This window comes from Nomascus leucogenys, chromosome 17 (genome assembly GCF_006542625.1).
Source record: "Nomascus leucogenys isolate Asia chromosome 17, Asia_NLE_v1, whole genome shotgun sequence".
NCBI lineage: Eukaryota > Metazoa > Chordata > Mammalia > Primates > Hylobatidae > Nomascus > Nomascus leucogenys.
This window is the reverse complement of record NC_044397.1, coordinates 3,181,018-3,202,409: the sequence shown is the minus strand read 5'-3', so window position 1 is coordinate 3,202,409 and position 21,392 is coordinate 3,181,018. Positions and strand designations below refer to the sequence as shown.

General features: G+C 36.7%; 1 protein-coding gene across 3 annotated transcripts in view; it reads left to right on the top strand.

Moving 5' to 3' along the window:
• Positions 1–21,392, top strand: part of KIF6 (kinesin family member 6) — a 376,916-nt gene that overhangs the window by 104,732 nt on the left and 250,792 nt on the right. For all 3 annotated transcript variants that reach the window (XM_030795951.1, XM_030795953.1, XM_030795952.1), the window contains exon 6: positions 3,260–3,389. In XM_030795951.1, coding sequence (XP_030651811.1) covers positions 3,260–3,389 — 130 coding nt within the window. The remainder of the gene's footprint in view (positions 1–3,259; positions 3,390–21,392) is intronic.

Below are 21,392 nucleotides of genomic sequence, written 5' to 3'. Positions count from 1 at the left end.
GTACACTTAGCAGAACTTTCCACTTAGGTATCCAAGTGAAGACTATCAGTGACTTTTCGCTGGAAATCTAAGTATTTTAGAAACATTTTGTAGGGAAAGCTGTTCACAGGCCTGTTAAAAAAAATCAAATAAATAGTTTGGGGGTTTCCATCTTGGTATTATAATGTTTATTTAAGAAACTCTAATTAAGCCCTCTTTCAAGCCCATGAAAATTATAGTCAGAACCAAGTGGTAGATTAAGGATTCAGGAAATAGCTATTGATTCATGAGGGACAGAGGGAAAGAAAGGGCCAGGAAAGGAAGGAACTTGATGAGAAACTTTTTGTAATGGTCCTTATTTCCTCCAACTTTGAAAAACCATTTCACTGGCAGTAGAATTTAAAACACTCTCATTCCACAACTACCTCTCCCAGGCAATAGACGTAGTGCCCAGGGCATGGCTCAGGCTGGGCTCCTATGAGCAAAGGCATGAACATAGATGGGGCTGATGCACTGGCTGCAAGACTTAGTGCAAAAAGGATTTTCAGTGGGGGCAGGCAGGGCAATATGGGAAAGTCCAAAGCATCATGCCCAAGGGATTGGGCAGAAATCAGAAAAGAATCTGAAAACTGGCAAGAAGAGACCCTGATTGGTGAGGGAAGATTGTGTTTCAAAGATTCCAGAAGGATGCCAGAAGTGGACCCTTTTATAGCATGCCCACAAATGAGCCCTAAGCAGGGGGAAGCCCGTGAAAGAAAACTCTAACCTGCCTTTTTATTTACTTTTCAAAACCTCCATGGTCAAGAAATCAGAAAAAAGTGAGGAACACCTGATATTAACGTATAGGGATGGGTTACAAAAGATAGCCAAGAGTTCTACGAAGAAACGCCAAGGGCACGTACAAAGTGTGTTTTGTGACAAAGCTGGACAAGCACCTGGAAGTAAATGTAGAAGTGTAATAGTTCTGAAGTAGCTACATTGGAGATCAAAGGCTCTGGGTGATTTAGAAGAAACAAGTAGCTTAGCCAAATATCACTGATGACATTTAACACTTTTTACCTTATGCATGTAATTATCCTATATACATATAATCGTAAATCAGTGACCCATATAAGGTTATCTAATAAATGAGCATGCTTAGAATTCCATACTTGCTTGTTCTCTGCATCTCCTGTTTCAGTGAAGTAATGGTGAGAGATATAGGTATTAGGTGTCCTTACTATTACTTATACATTTTTTGATTCAGTAATGATATAAACCCTAGGAATGTTTAGGGAGACCCATAATCCCCAATTGAGCTTTAGTTATTGTGTGGTTAATGTTGTGTGGCTTAGTATACCCACCAACTGTATGGTCAGGGAGGTAGAAAATAAACTTGCCCTGGAAAGACAGTCTTTTTAAAATTTTCCGTGACCTTACCTATTAGTAGATATGACTCATCAGCGTCTTCAGGTGTTTTACAAACAAGAAAATTAGTAATTTTACCCTTTGGGCATGAAGTGGAACAGGATGGAAAGTAAAGATAAAAAATCAGAAACTTCCTCTCCACGTGTCTACTAGAAGGGATATTAAAGATGAAGTCAGTGGCTCTCACCCTTATTTTGTTACTTTATCTTCCAATATTACTTAACTTCTCTCACCTATAAGCCCCAGAATCTGTCGGTTTAGGAAGAGTCATTACTTCTGTGTCTCTAGGGATTTAATTTAGCCAAACCTTCTTGAGCACTTCAGAAAAATCAGGGTGGAAATAAAGTTTAAGGAATAAAAGGAGTTTTTAAAAATAGAATACAACTCATCCATTTCAATTCAATTCAATTCAAATGCCTTTCTCTTTTCCAAGCATTTTTAATAAGCTCACTTAAGAGTCTTGTTGAAAAATAAATAAATGACACTTGTTTTCATTAAGAGAAAAGATCTTTTTCCATTTTTGCTGGTATTGTTGAAGGAAACAAAAAAGAGTCTAAAACTTGGCAAAGGAGGACATTATTAGTGACATATTGGTCACAGATGTGCTGGTAGAGCTACATTTTCTTCCTACCATTAGGATTTTAAGTGCTCACAAATTACATATGAAAGTCCAGATAACTTTCTTACAAAAGGGAAAGATGAAAAAAATTATGATACTTGCAAAATCTTCATTTTTTAAGATATTCTAAATAAGTTTTTATAAAAAAGAAAATTACACATGTCCATCTGCTGGTTTTTCTTTTAAAGGAAAAGTAGTGCTGGATGATGCTAACATTTACTTAGTGTCATCAATTCCAAATGTTTTAAACAAGTGAAGATACCTGAGATACTCTTTGGCAATACTTGTGAATAATAAGATTTCCTTTCCTTAACAATTCTTAAGAAAATCAAGAGGGCAAAATTTAAGAGGTAGAGAGGAACTCTCTTTAGTAACTTTATGACTCAACTCTGTAGGCCTGTGAAGCAGAGTATGAGGAGTTTAGCCAAATTTTGTTCCATTGCAGAAAGTCCTGAAAGGACTTTAGGGAGAGTATTGACAAGCCAACTTTGGAAACAGGATTAGGATTCACCTGGGAGGAAACGGTGTTGGCATCAGGATGCCCATTAAGGTAGTTGTAATAGAGGAATGTAATTCCAGATCTAAGGCTCCGACTAAAAGGATGTAATGGAAGGAAAGGTATGTTGTAAATGAAAAAGGATCAAGAAACGGATTTGACAGGCATTAAAATAATAATGGCAAGCTAAATCTTTATTATAAGACTTCTTGAAAATTTTTTATTCACCTTGATGAGAAAACTCAGTAGGGGAATAACTCCTAGAAGGATGACAGATGCCTCAGTTTTCATCACGTTTAAGTTGGTAAGTGAACCAGTTTGAAATGTCATGTAAATTGAAAGTGATATGGAATTGAACAAAAGAATGAGTTCACTGCCTATGTAAGAAACTGAATCATGACACAGAAAATATATGGCCTAGCTTCCTGATATGTAGGTAGAAAATTATTATCTGTTTGTATTTTTAATTCAAAAAGAATATGCATTCTAAGATGATTTAGCGATCTGATTATTACAATGACAGGTGGCTTTAAATCAGGATCTTGTAATATATTTTTCAGTCTCAAAGCTATTTGATAGTACCGTCAAGGGAATGTCAGTGTTTGATTCTAATCCAGTGCTTTCTGGTATCTTGTGTGTTACTTGCTTTTATAAGTTCAAGACGTCATACTATACAGCTTTTTAAAAGCCTGTAGGGAAGACTTCAAGTTCTTTTCATTCTCAGCAGTACCTTGTTTTCTTGCTTCCCATTTGCCTAGGAAAGTGACAATACTGGAGGATCCTGATCAGAACATTCACCTGAAAAACTTGACTCTCCATCAGGCAACCACAGAGGAAGAAGCTCTGAATTTGCTTTTTTTAGGAGACACCAACCGAATGATTGCAGAGGTAATAAACTTCTCTCTGCAAGCTGTTTCTTCAACATTATAAGATATAGTATCTGAAGCCAAGGCGGAAAAAAAAAGATATAATAGAAGTTTAGGGGCAACAACGACCTTAAAAATAATCTCGTCCAAACCTCACATGCAGATAAAGAAGCCCAGATCTAGAGAGGTGAGGAGACTTTCCCAAGGTCACCAGCTAGCTAATGAGCAGGAACAGAAATCTAGACCCCTGGATTCTCAATCCACTGCTTTTTCTACTTTAGTGTATCTACCTTTTAGTTTTTATTTTTATATTTCTAAGTTCTATCCAAATTTGTTTGTACATTAATGACAATGTATTACTTGTCTTAATTATAGGATGTTTTGCATATTTTCTTTTTTTTTTTCTTTTTTATTTTTTATTATACTTTAGGGTTTTAGGGTACATGTGCACAATGTGCAGGTTTGTTACATATGTATCCATGTGCCGTGTTGATTTCCTGCACCCATTAACTCGTCATTTAGCATTAGGTGTATCTCCTAATGCTGTCCCTCCCCGCTACCCCCACCCCACAACAGTCCCCGGAGTGTGATGTTCCCCTTCCTGTGTCCATGAGTTCTCATTGTTCAATTCCCACCTATGAGTGAGAACATGCGGTGTTTGGTTTTTTGTCCTTGCGATAGTTTACTGAGAATGATGTTTTCCAGTTTCATCCATGTCCCTACAAAGGACACGAACTCATCATTTTTTATGGCTGCATAGTATTCCATGGTGTATATGTGCCACATTTTCTTAATCCAGTCTATCGTTGTTGGACATTTGGGTTGGTTCTAAGTCTTTGCTATTGTGAATAGTGCCGCAATAAACATATTTTCTAAAATTTAAAAATACTCAGTCCATTTTTCCTAACCTGAAATCATCCATAGGTTGGCATGTGTTTACATATTCATATATTTTCATTTATTTAGTGGGTTAATATGTATAAAGTACTTAGAACAATGCATTAAACATAGGGAGTACTCCATGCATTTGCAGCTATTGTTGGCGTATCTGGGAACACCACCATAGTGTGTATATCTCAGTGCAATATTTGGAACATACTTATATTAAAAATTATTCATTGTTAATCTGACATTCAAATTTAACTGAGTTCCTATTTTATCTGAGAATTCTATGCAGGAGCTAGGATTGACCCAGCTTGGTCAGGGGCCCAAATTGTAACTGGTTTCTGATCGCAGATGGAGGGTTATGAAGCTCTCATCCAGCTACACTGTGGTGAAGGGAATGGGATGGTGGTGGTGGTGCTGGTGGTGTGGGAACACAGTTCCCCAAATGAACAGCTTACCGTTTTCACTGGCATTTTCTTTTTAAACCACTCTTCCAGAGTTCTGTATTTTACCTTGTCTCTGATAACAAGTATTAGGTGGGGATAGTAAGCTGAAAGGGTAAGTAGTCCAAGAAAAATCTCCATCAAGGAACCTTTTATTCAGCCCCATGTCTGCCCTCTGGAATGCCCCACCTTAGACGCAAGACAGACCAATGCAAACCAAATCCAGATAGTGAAAGTGTGGTATTGATATCTGTTATTATTTTGGGCCCTTAGTTTTTGGTTTTTTCATAGTTGTTTCCCAGTTTTGCATCAATACTTTTCAATAGACTAGCTAACTTATATAGGTTGAGTTTATGTGCCATATATATGGATTTAAGGGCACTTAAATTATTATTTGAAACAACATTCACATAGTTTTAAATTTCAGAATATTTTGTTTTGCTTTACAATATTTTGTATTTTTGCTCAGTACTCCAATATTTTGCCCATTTGATCATTTGTGATGCTTTTATTTGTCATAATAATCGAAGATTAAGGAATAAAGGTTGAGTAAGAATTAGGGCATATGATGACAAAGGATTTAGCATGCTCCACTAAATCCTGTTCCTCCATATATAGTTTAATAAACAGCAAACCAGTAGATACAGAATAGAAATGGGTCCTGTCCACCAATGCTTATGAAAAAGAGAAAAGATAGATTCATAAACTTCTATAAGGAAAACAAGTAGAGGAGCCTGTTGCTGACTCGATGCTAACTGACTTTCTTTAAGAGGTGATCCATCCCTAGAGAAGTACAGGCCTCATCCTTGCCGATTACTTTCCCTCACCTTCAGTGGGTTATGGAAAGGCCCTTAACCTGTTCCACCATGACCTCCAGTAGCTTAAAAGCTTGGCCATTTGCTCTTTCAAAGTTATGCATGAACTTTAGCTAACTACATGGTTTCGGGCTGCAGTTTTGCAGTTTTAAGGAACTTCCTTTGTGAAACTTACCTGTCTTACCACCTTACAAAATTCCAAGTCTTTTTTTTAATTTTTTTTTAAATTTTTTATTTTTTGAGACAGAGTCTTGCTCTGTTGCCTAAGCTGGAGTGCCATGGTGTGTGTGATGGCTCACTGAAACCTCCACCTCCCGGGTTCATGCCATTCTTGTGCCTCAGCCTTCCAAGTAGCTGGGACTACAGTCATGCACCACGACACCTGGCTAATTTTTTTGTATTTTGGTAGAGACAGGGTTTTGCCATGTTAGCCAGGCTGGTCTGGAACTCCTGGCCTCAAGTGGTCTGCCCACCTCGGCCTCCCAAATGCTGGAATTACAGGTGTGAGCTACTGCGCCCAGCCAGAATTCCAGGTCTTTTCCTATTACTTACTGATGAGTGTTTAATATTATAAATAGCTGAAACCTGAAGAAGTCTAATCCTAATAATGCTGGTTGTGCATTAATTTTTATTTAATTTGTTTATTTTTCCTATGTAAAGCCTGATGTATTTAAAAAACCAAGTCTAATAGGTTTTGGTTGCTTCTGTGCTTGCTTTTATCTTTTCTTTGGTAATAATAATTACCATGTTATAATGAGAGCCTGCTTAGTATGTCTTGCCATTGTTATTGACATGTTATATATATATATATATTTCTAAATTATTTTAAAAGTATACCCAATATTTAGCACCTTAGTTTATACCTTGAAAGCAATGAAAGCAAATATATAAAAATATAAATGACGAGTTAACTGTCAACCCCTAGAAATTCCTTATTATTCACAGTCTTCTAAAAAAGCATGTTTTGGATTACAACCTGTCAGAATGTAATTTGTCAGCACAGAACGAGCTTACCAGGATAAAAAGAACAAACGAATCATTTTTTAAAAAAACAAAGTTCCCAATTTCCCATTTACACAGAGGAATCCAGAAGTTGCCTTGGTAACCAGAAAACATTTGCAAAACAAAGTCTGAATATGTGGGACACAAAGTGGAGTGCTCTTTCCTTTCATGTTCTTTACCCATAGCCAGCATTCTAAGGAAAAGTTATTAAGAGTAGCTTCAGCCTCTTCTTATTTATTCAGAACTCTTAATTTCAGCAATCCTACCAATGTTTTGAATAAAACTTGATTATGTCCCTAGGATAAATTTTTTTTAAGTTGAATTGCTGGGCCAAAGAGAATAAATATTATAAAAGCTGAACTGTGTGTGACCCAGTATCCAGGTCCACCAGTCACGAGTATAACTTGATACTTTTTTTGTCTTATAGCTGAAATATTTCTATCAAGTCATCAAATCTAACTGAAGAAAGCAGTCTACATTCCATGATCAGGCCATGCATAGTGCCGTAGATAGGACCATTTGCCCCTACCTTGAAGGCATAGTCCTAGCCATGGTCTAGGGCACTCTGTGCCCAAATATGGTCCTATGAAAACCTGTGTTAGAATACCCTGTGATAGTTAAATGGTGCAGTTTCTTGGATTACATTTCGGTTGATGGATTCAGAATCTCTTCCATGCGGAGCCCAGGAATGTGCATTTTAGCATTTTAAATGTGCTCAGGCTAAATTTGGGAGCAGTCTGGGCTTTACCCTTAAGAAAGCTGGTTGAAACCCACTCCCAGAGGGAAAAAAAAACAAGCAGGTCTATATTCTGCACCCTTGTCAACACCACAACATTTGAAAATTCTGCCAATTTGGTAGACAAAAAAAGAAATCTTGTTTTAATTTGCATTTGGATTACCAAATTCTTTTATATCTTTATTGGCCATTTGCATTTCTGTTTTTGTTCATGTCTTCTATTTGTTTCTCTCTTGAAGTGTTAGGGTAGGTCTGATTGATTTGTTGACCCCATGAGGGCTGGAACTTCATCCTGTTCAGCAGTTTGTCGTACTGTGTACTCGCAGCTGTAGGAAGTGAATACTATGTCCGAGTGGTCTAGCATATAATTTCTTATATAGGTATTACCTGGTGGAGTTATTGACCTGGATGGATTCTGGAGCAATAATATGCTATATCTGGTATAAGACATTTGCTGTGAAACTGCTTGCAGGGGACCTTTGGTGAGAAAGGAACACTCGGTGCCGACGCTGGGGAAGTCTGGGGTGCCCTGGGTGGGCACCTTGCTTTCTTTCCGCCTAGCTTCCTTTCCCACGTAAACGGTCAGGTGACTTCCTCCAGTCAGTGTTGGTTCCACTCTGTGGTTTCTTCACCATCTCCCCCCATCCCCACCAAGTAGTGCTGAAGAGTGTGAGCTTTGGAGACCTTCTTTTCTACCCCTGGCTCCACCCTTTGCCAAGTGTGTGTCCTTGGGCAAGTCACTTAACTGGTCTAAACTGTACTTTCTAACCTGTAAAATGGGCATAATAATACCCACCTTCTACATGGAAAGAAACTGAAGGCAACCTCTTGCCAACAGTCAGTGAGGCACTGAGACCCTTAGTCTAACAGCCCTTGAGGAAATGAATGCTGCCAATAACCACTGCATGAGCTTGGGGCAGAGTCTTCCCCATTTGAGGCTTCAGATGAGACTGCAGACCTGGATTTGATACCTTGATGGCAGCCTTGTGAGGGACAGTGAAGCAGAGAAACCAGCTAATTTGTGCCCAGATTCTTGACCCACTATCAAACATGCAAGCCAAGAAGGAAATAGAGAGTTGGCTAGCAAGACAGAAGTCAACCTTTTGTAATGGAATCATGGAAATGACATCCCATCACTGTTACTGTATTGTGTTTATCAGAAGCAAGTCTGTAGATCTAGCCCACATTAAAAGGAAAAGAATTACACAAGGGCAGAAATACCAGAAGGCAGAGATTACTGAGAGCCATTTCCTATCACAGTTGGAGACAGCAATATGTTGGAAACTGGGCATATAGGTGATGGGTAGTGAAGAGGTAATTCACTTACATGGTTCAAAAGTTATAAAATAATGAAAAGATCTTCAGTGAGAAGCTACTCAGTGTTGTAGGCATAAAGTATCTCTTTGTATTTTAAAAAGTTTGAACCATGTAAATATATTAATAAAATGTTTAAATTGAAATGCGAAAATAATAATAATAATAATAATAATACCCACCTTCTAGGGATATAGAAACCATTGAATTAAATAACATTTGGACAGGCCCTGGAGTTCTTATCTGGCAACTATTTAAAGACAAGACTTTCGTCTTGTTCATCTCTATTCTCTCAGCACCTGGCAACTAGTAGGTCATCAGTTATTGATAACTGTTTTGTGGAATTCATGAGAGAGGAAGACCTGATGATTTCAGGCAATAAGACCTCCAATCTCAGGCCCAGAATTGAAAGTGATTTTATGGTACACTGTGCCTATTGGTGAGTACTGAGAACATCACAGATGACTTCAACATTTTGTGTGTGTGTGTGATACTTCAAACCTTTTGAAAGAGGTTACTTTCCAAATAATCAGCCTATCAACAAAGTTTATGGGATTTATAAACAATTTCCCCAAGAGCGATTAGAGGTCTTTATACCTAATTCTTTGCTTGAAATAAAAGACATACAGACACTCCCCAACTTACAATTTTTCAGCTTTAAATGGTGTGAAAGTGATATGCATGCAGTAGAAACTGTACTTCAAGTTCTCATACAATGATTCTGTTTTTCACTTTCAGTACAGTCTTCAATAAATTATATGAGATATTCAACACTTTATTATAAAATAGGGTTTGTGCTAGATGATTTTGCCCAACTGTAGGCTAATGTAAGTGTTCTGCGCACATTGAAGGTAGGCTAGGCTAAGGTATGATGTTCAGTGGGTTAAGTGTATTAAATGCATTTTCAACTTATGGTATTTTCCATTTACGATGGGTTTGTTGGGACATAACCCCGTGTCATAAACCGTGGAGCATCTGTACTAGATTTATCTGAGTTATGCTGATGTGCTTTGTAAGCTCTCAGGCTTGCACATTAGCAAACTTTTGGAGTAAGTTGTATGACCTTGTGGAAGTGCAAACAGTTGGGCGACAGGGTGTGAGTGGGGGTTAATAGGTTTATGCAAGTTATAGGAACAGCTGTTTTTGGACGTGTTGTCTAATAACATAAGGATAGGGCAGGAAGGAAGGAGTAGCTTTATTGTGTGATTGTGTTTGTTAACACAACTTTAAGCCCCAGTCTCCTTGTGTGGTGTGTGTGGAAAACAAGAGGATTTTGGTTTCAATTAGTTCCAAAATCATTAAAGGGATACTGACTAACACATCCTCACAAATTTTTGTTTGAAAGATATGTTAGTTATATATAATTAGCAAGTTTGTTATAAAATTTGTGAACCTGGTTAGAGCAAAATATACAACAGGCAAACTACATTTTGGCCTTGATCTTATTACAATAAGAATAGCATGTTTAGCAGGGCGCACTGGCTCTCACCTTTAATCCCAGCTACTCAGGAGGCTGAGGCAGGAGGATTGCTTGAGCCCAGGAGTTTGAGGCCAGCCTGGGCAACATAGTGCGACCCCACCTCAAATAAATAAATAAATAAGAACAGCATTTTCTTCTTATTAGGCCCTGATAAGTAGTAGCTAGAAGCCTTGGTAAAAGATATATTGACAATTCTAACCTTTTTTCTTATCTATTATATATACCTACTAGGTATAGAAGAAAAGAAACTTAAATTTTGAGCACTTACTATATGACAAGCATTTCTTTCTTGTTCTCATATTTTATATATGAGATACATGAGAAATATACAGTGTTCTTTAAATAGCACTTCTGTGTTACAACACAGTTTGCATTCTGCTCTAACCTGATTTAATGGTATTACATGAACCATGAGATTTGTTCTAAAACATCAATTAAAATAAATGAGTGGTATGGAACAGCTATTATTAGAATTTTAAGATTTATATACTCCATACACATTATTAAAAGAATAGTCTTTTGGCTATAAAATTTAGTCCCAGAGTTTCTTCTGATCTTTAAAGTTCTCATCTCGAATTAAACATAGCATATGAAACTCACTTTTACTCTATTCAGTATTATTGACATTCACCAACAACAGCAACAAAAAATGAAAAAGAGGAGAAAAAAGCCATCTTCAGTGAAACAAGGAAATAACCATAACCTCAAACTATGAGAAAACCTGCCAAATACTATGAATTTGACTTATGGTGAGAGAGGGTGCTGGGAGCCAACTCATATGTCCTCCAACCTCAAGCAGGATAGAGTTTCCCTTTAAAGAAAGGGTCACAATTCTCAAATGCAAATCCAGTGATCTTTTGGTTAGAGGGATGAGATCTGAAACACAGGCAAGTATGGAGGAAGACGCTGGGAATATTATATAGATATTCACTCTAACTATAGAAGGTGGATCCAAAGAAGAAACCTTAAATACAAGCCATTTTTATGATCAGTGATGTAGGCTCATGCCAAAGAAGATGGCCTTTGGTGAGTGGGGTTCAGGGAGTTTGTTATTTAAGGGACTTAACTGTGAGCCATCCCAGACCTATTCATGTGAAATATTGAGGAAAGTTTATGCTCTTGAGGCTAAAGACATAACAGATGTAATGTAAAAGTATTCAGGATGTAAACCCAATATGAATATTTCCTCACCTATCCTCTAGGCTACTCTTTAGGAAAGGGGTGTTCAAAGATAAAATTATCAGAAAGAAAACATCCCACAACCTATTTATATATATGGAGTAGGTGTCAGGGCTAAGGAACATACATCTGAAGGCTGATTAAATCAGAGAGCACAGGGCTTGTTCTTCATAATCTTAAGTATGTTATTTAAAGACAATCTTTGTTTTTTAAAAAATAGCTTAATATTATACAAGAGCCCAAAGAAAAAAGGTTATAAGACAAAGAAAAGCAAACTTGAAAAACTTCAGAAAATAAATGAAAGAGAGAAAGCCATTAAAGAGATGAAAGTGCCATTAGAAGCAAATAGAAAGAAGGAAGAAGAAGAAGAGGAAGAGAAGGTACAGGAGAAGGAGGAGGAGGAGGGAAAAAGAAGAGGAAGAAATGTGACTGAAAAATAACTAAGAATATAAAAATTAATGAGAGAAGGTGTATCTAAAGAGAGAGACAAAGGAGCATCCGATTATGCATAGTTAGAAATCCTGAAGAAGAGGAGGGAACAAAGGCAACAGAGAAACGAGAGAAAAGGCCAGGCACAGTGGCTCACGCCTGTAATCCCAGCACTTTGGGAGGCTGACGCGGGTGGATCACCTGAGGCCAGGAGTTTGAGACTAGCCTGGCCAACATGGTGAAACCCCGTCTCTACTAAAAATACAAAAATTAGCTGGTGGTGGCACATACTTGGGAGGCTGAGGTGGGAGAATTGCTTGAACCTGGGAGGTGGAGGTTGCAGTGAGCTGAGATCCTGCCATTGCACTCCAGCCTGGGCGACAGAGCGAGACTCCATCTCAAAAAAAAAAAAAAAAAAAAAAAAAAACTAGAGAAAAGTTTTCTGAAACTTGGAATTACTTGAATCTGCAGATGAAAAGGACATAACTGAAAAAATTGGAAGAGCTCAAAGAAAAAACTGGAAGAGCTCAATTCCAAGACATCCTCTATTGAAGTTACTGAATTCCAAAGCTAAAGAAAGAGACTTAAGGGCATCTAATCAGAAAATACAAGTCAACTATGAGTGCAAATAAAATGGGTTGTTATGCCTACCACTGGATATCTGTGCTTCTAGAGTTCTTTCTTCAGCATCTGTACTCTGAGTGACATTGTCCTAAAATTTGTGTCTGTTACTGATCTTCATGTCCAAACTCGAAGACTGCATTGAGTGCTATCCCAATAAAGTTTCACAGTATACATTTTTTTCATTAGAACAAAATCATACAAATGTATATCTAAATTCTCCTTGAACTGTTATCATTACCTGTGTCTTAGTTGTTTATACACAGGATAGTAAAAGGTAATTTCAGCTTGTCTATAATCCCAAGGTATGTAGTATGGATAAAAAAGACAGTTTGAATAAACTGCTAAAATTCTTAGGATTGTTAGTTCTTTTAGCCCCATAATATTATTATTCCACTTATGTGAATAGTCAGACTTGGACATTTTTAAGCGAAGGCTGAATTTTAATAGGAAGAGAAAAAAGAAAAAAATTCAAACTCAATGTAAAAGATTAAAAATGGACAGAGTAGACAATTATGATAAGTTACTGTTTTGATGGCTAAATTTAGCTTATAATTCTTTTTGCAATCAAGTGAAAAATACAGCAGGGGGTTGGGCAGACATTTTGGGTTATATAATTTTCATTGTTCAGAGAGCAAACCTTAATGCTGGTGGAGGATATGATGCTATCTAGCTCAAGGATGATGTGTAAGAAGGATAATTGAATGTAGTTCCAATTAAAGATACAGGCAAAATTCCTTCTCAATTTCCCGTATGTACCACCATTTAGCTGACTTAGATTTTGATATAAATGTGTTTGACTTTGATTTGCCAAATCCTGGAGAAATGACCCTTAGGGAAGTAATCCAAATCCTGACATCCACAGAGGAAACTTCAACAGAACCACTAATTCTGACATTGTTTTCCCAAAATTTTTGAGTCGGCCAATAGATCTTTGAGGATGTGAAAGTCAAAAATCCATCAAATTGATTCCAGACTTGTTAGAAGGGATACACAATAAAACATACTAGACCTATTCTTATCATAAAGGTGAATCATAATTATTAGAACATTCTTATTATATGTTCCAGATTGCTCCAAAGTTTGTTTTTAAATTTTAAATAAAATTGGTGTGTCTAGTCTATTTCTCTTTTACAAAACTACTTTGACAACATGCTGGATAAGAAAAAGACCTAGAATCCTGCAACTGGGGAAAATCATTTTGACTACTTTTCTAAAAGCCAGGTATCTTATAAACAGAAAAGTCAGAAAGAGAAATTAGAAGTTTAGGATCATTAATTCCAGTAGAGGAATATCCACTCAGGAATATTTTGTTGCTAGGCAGTGTGTTCTGAAACAATTCCAGAAAAGTTCAAGGTAGGTGTTTGTAGGGTCATGTACTAAACCACTAGGTTTGGTCAGGTCTCACTTTTCCAGGCTGAGTTAGAGTATATCAAGGGCATAGTGAGCTTCCTAATTCAATTCATTTAATATGGGAAGAACTATATAAAGAATCACTTAACCAATAGGTAATGGATTCAGTAATTCTTCATTAAGGGTGAGGTTTAACCTGAAAGGCTGAGATGACAACCCAGAAAACATTTAGAAAACCACGTGGAAGTTAGCATTTTCAGTCTTCAATTCAGATAGAGCAAGTGAGCAGAGGAACAGATCAATTAGAGTATCAGTGTAGAAAGTGTTACCAAACAAGGAGAACTGAAGTGGAAAGCTGAATTCTAGATCCTGTGATTGCTATTGTTGTTCTTGGTTTGTTTTAAGGAGTCTCAGGAATATACTTTACAATGTCCTATTCAATCAAAAAGAGATTTCCTTCATTTGATCTATTTTAGATTAGTGGAAATTCCTGTTGAGATACTTTACTCCAGGATAACAAAGTGATTGAAAAAAGATTTTGGTACACAGGAATGGAATAAAAGGTATAAGTTATGGCAAGAAATAAGTAAGCGTTCAGGGTACCCTAGAAAACTTTTAATATGATATACAGAGTTTATTTGAATCATTGAAGGCTGCATTAACTGTCTACAATCATTTTTGAAGTGATTGAAAACATAAGTTTAACTAAAAGCAGAAAAAATTAATTTTACAAACATCCATAAGAGCATATTATGTAAACCTCAAGAAATTATATTTCACTTATTGATTCTTGCCCCCAAATCAGAATTATTATTACTAAAAATGGCTGGACACACACATACACACACACCCCACAAAAAAAAATGTATCACCATTTATTTTCAAATTTCTCTTTCAGCAGATGGGTATCTCCTGCTGTATAGAAAAGGATTATTATTCAATGAGATTTGAGGTTTTTTACCATATGAAATAGCTTCTGAGAGTGGTAGCTGAACCAGTGCCAGGGAGAGCCATACCTTTATGCCTTCTACCAGTAGAAGGGGCCTTACCACCTCTCTCCAGGCCTCAATGCAGGCATTTGATGTTATGTAAAGTGTCCTAACAAAGCAGCATCAACCCCTGCCTCCACAGTCATATTGCTGCTCCAAGCCCCTTCTATATAAACATTTTGAAGCCACCATTGTCTGACAGGGTCATTTTTGAGTCACTTTTTACAATCTGCGCCATTCTGTTTACACTGCCACAAAATGAGCTGGACACCAAACCCTCATTTGTGGCCCAGTGGATCACACCACTACTTCACTACGCACTAGAACAAACAGTTCATTACAATAACACTATTTAAACAATGTTCCAAATGGATTTTTTTATGAACATTTAAAACTCCATTTGCAACAACAATTTTTTGGATTCTTCCAAGGTTTGGATATTAATGACTGCCTATATGCACAAATGTTAAATGTCCTTTCTGAACACAATGGCTAATGCCAATTGGGGATAGTCCCAGAGAATTCACGAAGATAAATGAATTTTGAGTAGGCTTATTTGGGGAGTAGGAAAAGGGTATACTTGAGTGACAAGCTAGAGGACATTCTAGACAGGAGAAAAGGCAATTGAAGATGTAGAGAGTAGTGATTAAGAGCTCTGGAATCACGCACAACAAATAACTGAAGCCCAAGACTGATAGGGAGATTTGAGTCAATCTAGCTGTTTCAAATAGTTCTAATTTTTAGACTCAAATGAACTATATTCCATGGACTTAAAAAGCTTGCAGATGTGGTCACAGAATTATTTGAAGATTTTTAGAAATTATGGAGCTTGCTGTAGAGATTCCAGAACACAAGAAATGAGCAAGAGTCAACAAATTAACAAACATTTTTAACACTAGTATGTTATGCTAGGCAATGATGCATAAGACACAGTCCCTGTCCTCAAGGAGCTTGAAGTCTGGGAGGGAGGAAGAGGGAAATGGAGAGGCTTTGTAGGAAGTAACCTTTCAGATGAATGGAACTTCAGTGAGAAGTAAAGTTTTGCTACACGGCGATAAGAAAGAGGAAAAATAACTTTCTTTAACCATAGACTGCAGATATGATGACTCTGTAAGGAGTCCGGTGAGCCTAGGTTTTTTAATTTTCACCCCACAAAAGAAAGTCTATTCTCCATTTTCCGAAAAAGAAAACATATATGGAAGATAACAAGCTAATATTTTTGATACAAGCCCTAAAAAAGAAACTGATAAAGGATTATTAAATAATGGTCAGTAAGCTATTAAGAAAAAGTCAGCATTGATTTTACCTTAAACTAATTTCATTCACTTTTCTGATAGCATTTAAAATTTTATAGATCAAATCAATTCTCTTTTTATGTCTCAAAATATCCCTGGGGATAGAAAGAGAAATTGAAGGCATATAAAATACTTGGGTTGAAGTCAATTGTAAAATACCTATAACTGTTACCTAACCGGGTGGAGAGCAGAGGTGGTCTTCTGGGAATGTTGTTGGTCTGCCCCACTGCTTCGTGTCTTACACGTTGTTTGGATGAGAATATACAAGATATTTTCATTTGTAGATAGCACAAAATTGACAAAAAGACCAAGATCCAATAGATTGTAATGTTCACATAAAAACTAATCAAATGCAGGCATGAAATAAATGTGTGTGTGTGTGTGTGTGTGTGTGTGTGTGTGTTTGTGTGTGTCCCAAAGAAATTCCATAGCATGTAAGGGCTGGAGCAAATCCAGTATAGTAACACTTCATGTGATGTGCTATTTACTGGCAATACTAGATTTAGATTGTCCAGGTTCCAGGAAGTAATACATCCAATGTCCTCTGCTGTGGTTAGGCTACTTTTGAAATATATTCAATTCAAGTGCCAGAGTACCATATTTAAAAAGGATTTTGATAAATAGTTGCATAAGGCCCAGTTGAAAGGAATAGAGATATTTAGTCTTAGGGAACATGCTAGTTTAATTCAGGGATGTAGATAGGATTGGCATTAATCAAATATGCCTTTTAACAATACTACTTTGTCTGAGAGGTGGAGGACAATTGGAAGGGACAAGAGTAAATACTGAGACTAGAAGGGAGGGACTGCAGTAACCCAAATGAGGGATAAAGGATATTTGGCTACTGGGGGAGATACAGATAAGTGGAGAGAAATCCAACAGGAGTAGGATGGGTTGGATATCCATCCATGGGACACAGAGGGAGGGAAAGAGATACAGTTGTTTTGGGAACATTATGTACAAGATGCTGGCAAGGCATTTTAATGACAATGATCAGTCAAACTGCTGGACATTCCAATCTGCTATACAGAACAATTAAGGTAAGAGATAAGGATACAGGAGGCATCTGAATAAAGTATCAACAGTGACATTAATATGACCTTTTACACTTCACAGATCACTTCAGCACTCAGTAACTCAGTTGGTATTTAATATAACTCCCTGCAACGAAGCAGGTCTTAATACGGCATTCTAGAAACATGAAAATCAAAATTACTTCATGTAAATTTGCTTGTAACACTAGTAAGCTTTTAACACTAGTAAGTGACAGAACCAGGACTTGAAACCAGGTTATCTGACACCAAATTCTGAGATTTTTGGTGTGTGATTTTTATTACACTACAGAGCCTATGCAATGAGGATTTGAGCTGTAGAAGGTGAGTTTCCAAGGGGAGGAAATATGGTCACCATAGCTTAGGACACACCTATTTTTAGGGACTGCAAAGAAGAGAGCAGAGGAAAGGAAAAAGCGATGGAGAAGGAGAAAGTGACTGGAGAGTTATTTGGCACTAGAAACCAGGTGGTGGGCAGAGGGTGGCGAGCTCCTAGAATGAGGGAATGGCCAGCATTTTCAGCTATTACCTAGAGGATCAGCACGTTCATTGTTAACAACAGATCACTTTCTTTACTGCACATTTTGCTTTTTCTCATTTCATGCTCATTCTCATTTCACACATTGTGGCTTTAGATCCTGCCTAGATTGTAAGTTCCTTGGGGGCAACATCCGGGTCTTATTTTCCTTCTTATCTCTTTACTGCCTAACACAGTGATATCCATAGGCTGATAGGAAACGTGAAAGCTCTCTGCATGCAGGTGATTAATCATCACTAAAATTTTTCCAACGGCACAGTCGCTAGTGCCAAAAGCACATTTGTTTAAAATGTGTGCTTAACTTTGAATGAATCTGCCTAAATGGTGCCATCTGTTCTTAGGCAGCTTCAGAAACATTTTAATACAATTTTACCTTTAAAAGGACAAACGTAGGGCCATGCCTAAGAGACATAAAGACATCCTTAAATAAACACAGAGCAGACACCAGCACACCCAATCACACTTAAAAAGCTCCACATAAAGAATGTTTTCTGAGGTTTAAGAAATTTTTATCTAAGAGGACACCAACTGCTACTTCATGCAGAAAATATTTATGAGAAGTTACAAAACTGTAGGCACGGACTCCTACAGCATATTACTGCATTTTAATTACAGACTCCAGAATATACAATTTTAGTTTATGTGAATCTCATATTCCTTTGAAATGGGTACACTCTACCAATATTCATTTATGGCTCACATTTTATGGTGGTTTCAGAATATCAGTTTCGAAGCTGAAGACAGCTGTTGAGAAGTCTCCATGTTATTTGTTTATATTGATTGTCAGTTTGACTTTTGTTACAGTATTGTAGGATTTATTGTTGTGCGACTATCACAGTGAAATGAAACCCATGTTTAAGTTCTGCAAATAACTTACAGTCACTTCCAAAACACCTCAACTTAGGTTCTAAATTTGAGTTTGCGGTTTTACATGCACAGTTATTTGCTGATCCACTTTAGCAGGCAAAATCACACACTGGCCAGGTTTGGGCATAGTTATTGTGGCAACAAGTAATGGGTCAAATTTTCAGCCTGTTTAACTCACTAGCTACATCATCATCACCAAAACTATGCCAGCATTTTGACATCTGTTTATTTTGCTGGTTGGTGTATATCAACTCTGGTGTATATCGAGAATTTATATTTACAGAAAGAACTTCTGGTTGAATTGCCATACAAATATGTTACCCTGTCTGCACACATGTGCATCCATATTGAAATTCTTTGGTTAAATCTCATTTTGCAAAGGTGGAGATCTGAACATATTTACTCATATGAATACTCATTTGGAATATTTTTAGTTTTTTTGTTGTTTGAGAGGATGATACTACTAACTTGTCACTTGTGTCTTGAATCAGATTAATTTCTTTCTTGTTCCAAAAAATGTAAAACACAAAAAAGTACAGAGAATAATGTGACCAACATCCATGTTTTCCAATACAGGATTTGCTTCTAATAATTTTTAACTAAATGAAATAGAATATTGCAGATAAAGCTGAAGTCCCTTTCTTGGCCTTTCATTTCCATCCCTCACAAACACAACTGCTATCATTAATTTGCTGTATCCTTCTGGTCCGTGTTTTTATACTTAATGACATAAGTTATAGCTTCATGAACAATAGATAATATTGCTTTTTTAATTATGTAAATTCTATCATAGCGTTCATATCATTATTTAACTTGCTATTTTTTCTCAGCATTCTATTTTAGAAATCCATTTATGTCAATCTATCCCAAGTTGCTTTATTTTAACATCTCTGTAATTTGAATTATCTCAGTTTACTAATCTTTTCTGCCACAGATGTCTACTTAGGTTGTGTGTCTTGCACCAATTTCTTGCTAACCCTAATAATGTTGCAGTGAATGTCCACATATATATGTCCTTGTCGCGTATTGCACATATATATATAGATAGATATAGATAAATAGATATACACACATACACACACACACACACACACACACATATGTATACCTGCCCAAGATTTCTCTCTAGGAAATATATCTAGTAGTTTATTGATGGCCGTGGGTTATATGTATTTGGAACTTCACCACATATTATCAGATTGCTCTCAAAATTTATTCTTAATTTATATTTCCATCAGCAGTACATAAAATTTCCCATTTCCTTATATCGCCAACAACACTTATTTTGTTAGACTTTATTTTTTAAACCTTATGGTTCTAAGTTATGTGGTTCTGATTATGTATAAATTTGAGCATTTTATCAAATATTCATTAACCATTTCCAGATTTCTTCTTTATGAGTTACCTAGTCATATTCTTTGCTTACTTTTTCTCACTGATTTGCAAGAGTTCTTTATTTTATTTATGTATGTATTTATTTATTTATGTATTTATTTTTGAGATGGAATGTCACTCTGTCACCCATGCTGGAATGCAGTGGCGTTATCTTGGCTCACTGCAACCTCTGCCTCCGGGGTTCAAGGTATTCTCCTGCCTCAGCCTCCCAAGTAGCTGGGATTACAGGCATGCACCACCAATCCTGGCTTGTGTGTGTGTGTGTGTGTGTGTGTGTGTGTGTGTGTGTGTGTGTTTAATACACACGGGGTTTCACCATTTTGGTCAGGCTGGTCTCAAACTCCTGACCTCAAGTGATCTATCCACCTTGGCCTCCCAAAGTGTTGGGATTACAGGCGTGAGCCACCGCACCCGGCTGAGTTCTTTATTTATTATTAATGTTTTGTCAGCCACGTGTATTGCAAATATCTTCAGTGTTTTAATTTTATGGTGGATTTTATCACACTGAAGTTTTTACATTTTGGATTATCTTGGTCAAATATTTTAAATCAATTTATTTTTGTGTTTTATGTCTTAAAGTATCCATTACCTCCTTGGGTTGATTACAATATGCTTCCACGTTTTATGGTATTGGTGCTAAAGTTGTGTTATTTCACACTTAAAGCTTTAATCTATTCTGGAATTTCTTTGTGTGCATAGTGTAAGGAAGCAATCTAAGTTTATTTTTTTCAAGATGGATAGTTGGTTATTCCAGCACCATTTATTAAATCAGTGCATCCTTTCTTCACTGTGGTATGATGTCACATCTGTCCCATACAGAGCTCCAAGGTGAGCACAGCATGTCTCACTGACCTAGCTGTCTGCTCCTGCGCCAGCACCACACCATTCTAATTACTGTAGCTTTGTGGTATACCTTGATAAATGGCAGGAAAGTCCCCTTTTATTGTTATTCTTTCACAAAATTACTTTTCATTTTTTTGGTTTTATTTTTTGATGGAGCAACTTCAGTAAGGAAGTGTAAACAGCATTACTTTTCATTTTATTTGAAGATTTCTCTCCTGTATGCCATTTAGGATCAATTTGTCTTTTTCTGTAAACAAAACCTGTAGCATTTTTACTTCAGTTGCATTGAATATGTGGGTTAATATATAGACATTTACATATAGATTAATTTTGAGTTTTCCCATCTATGAAATTGTGCATTAATGTCCTGCACACCATTTACTCCAGTTTTCTTTGTCGTTTAATATTATCTTACCATTTTTCCTATAAATTACATATGCTTTAGAAAATTCATCCCTTATTATTTCATTGTCTTTCTTGCCATTGTGATAATATTATATTTTCTGATTAATCATTGCTCTGAGTTATTAGAACCTCATTGATTTTATATATTCATCTCACATCCAGCAACCATGCTAAACGTTTTAGTTCTTAGCCATTTGTTTGGAGATGCTCTTGCATTTTCTATGTAGACCACCATATTTTTTTGTACATAATGACATTTTTAATTTCTTCTTTTCCTACTATTATGCCTTCTATTTCTTTTTCTTGTTTATTATCTTGTCTAGGGCCTCCAGTTTAGTGTTGAGTAGTAGCAGTGATGGTAGGTTTCCTTGTCTGTGGCTTTTG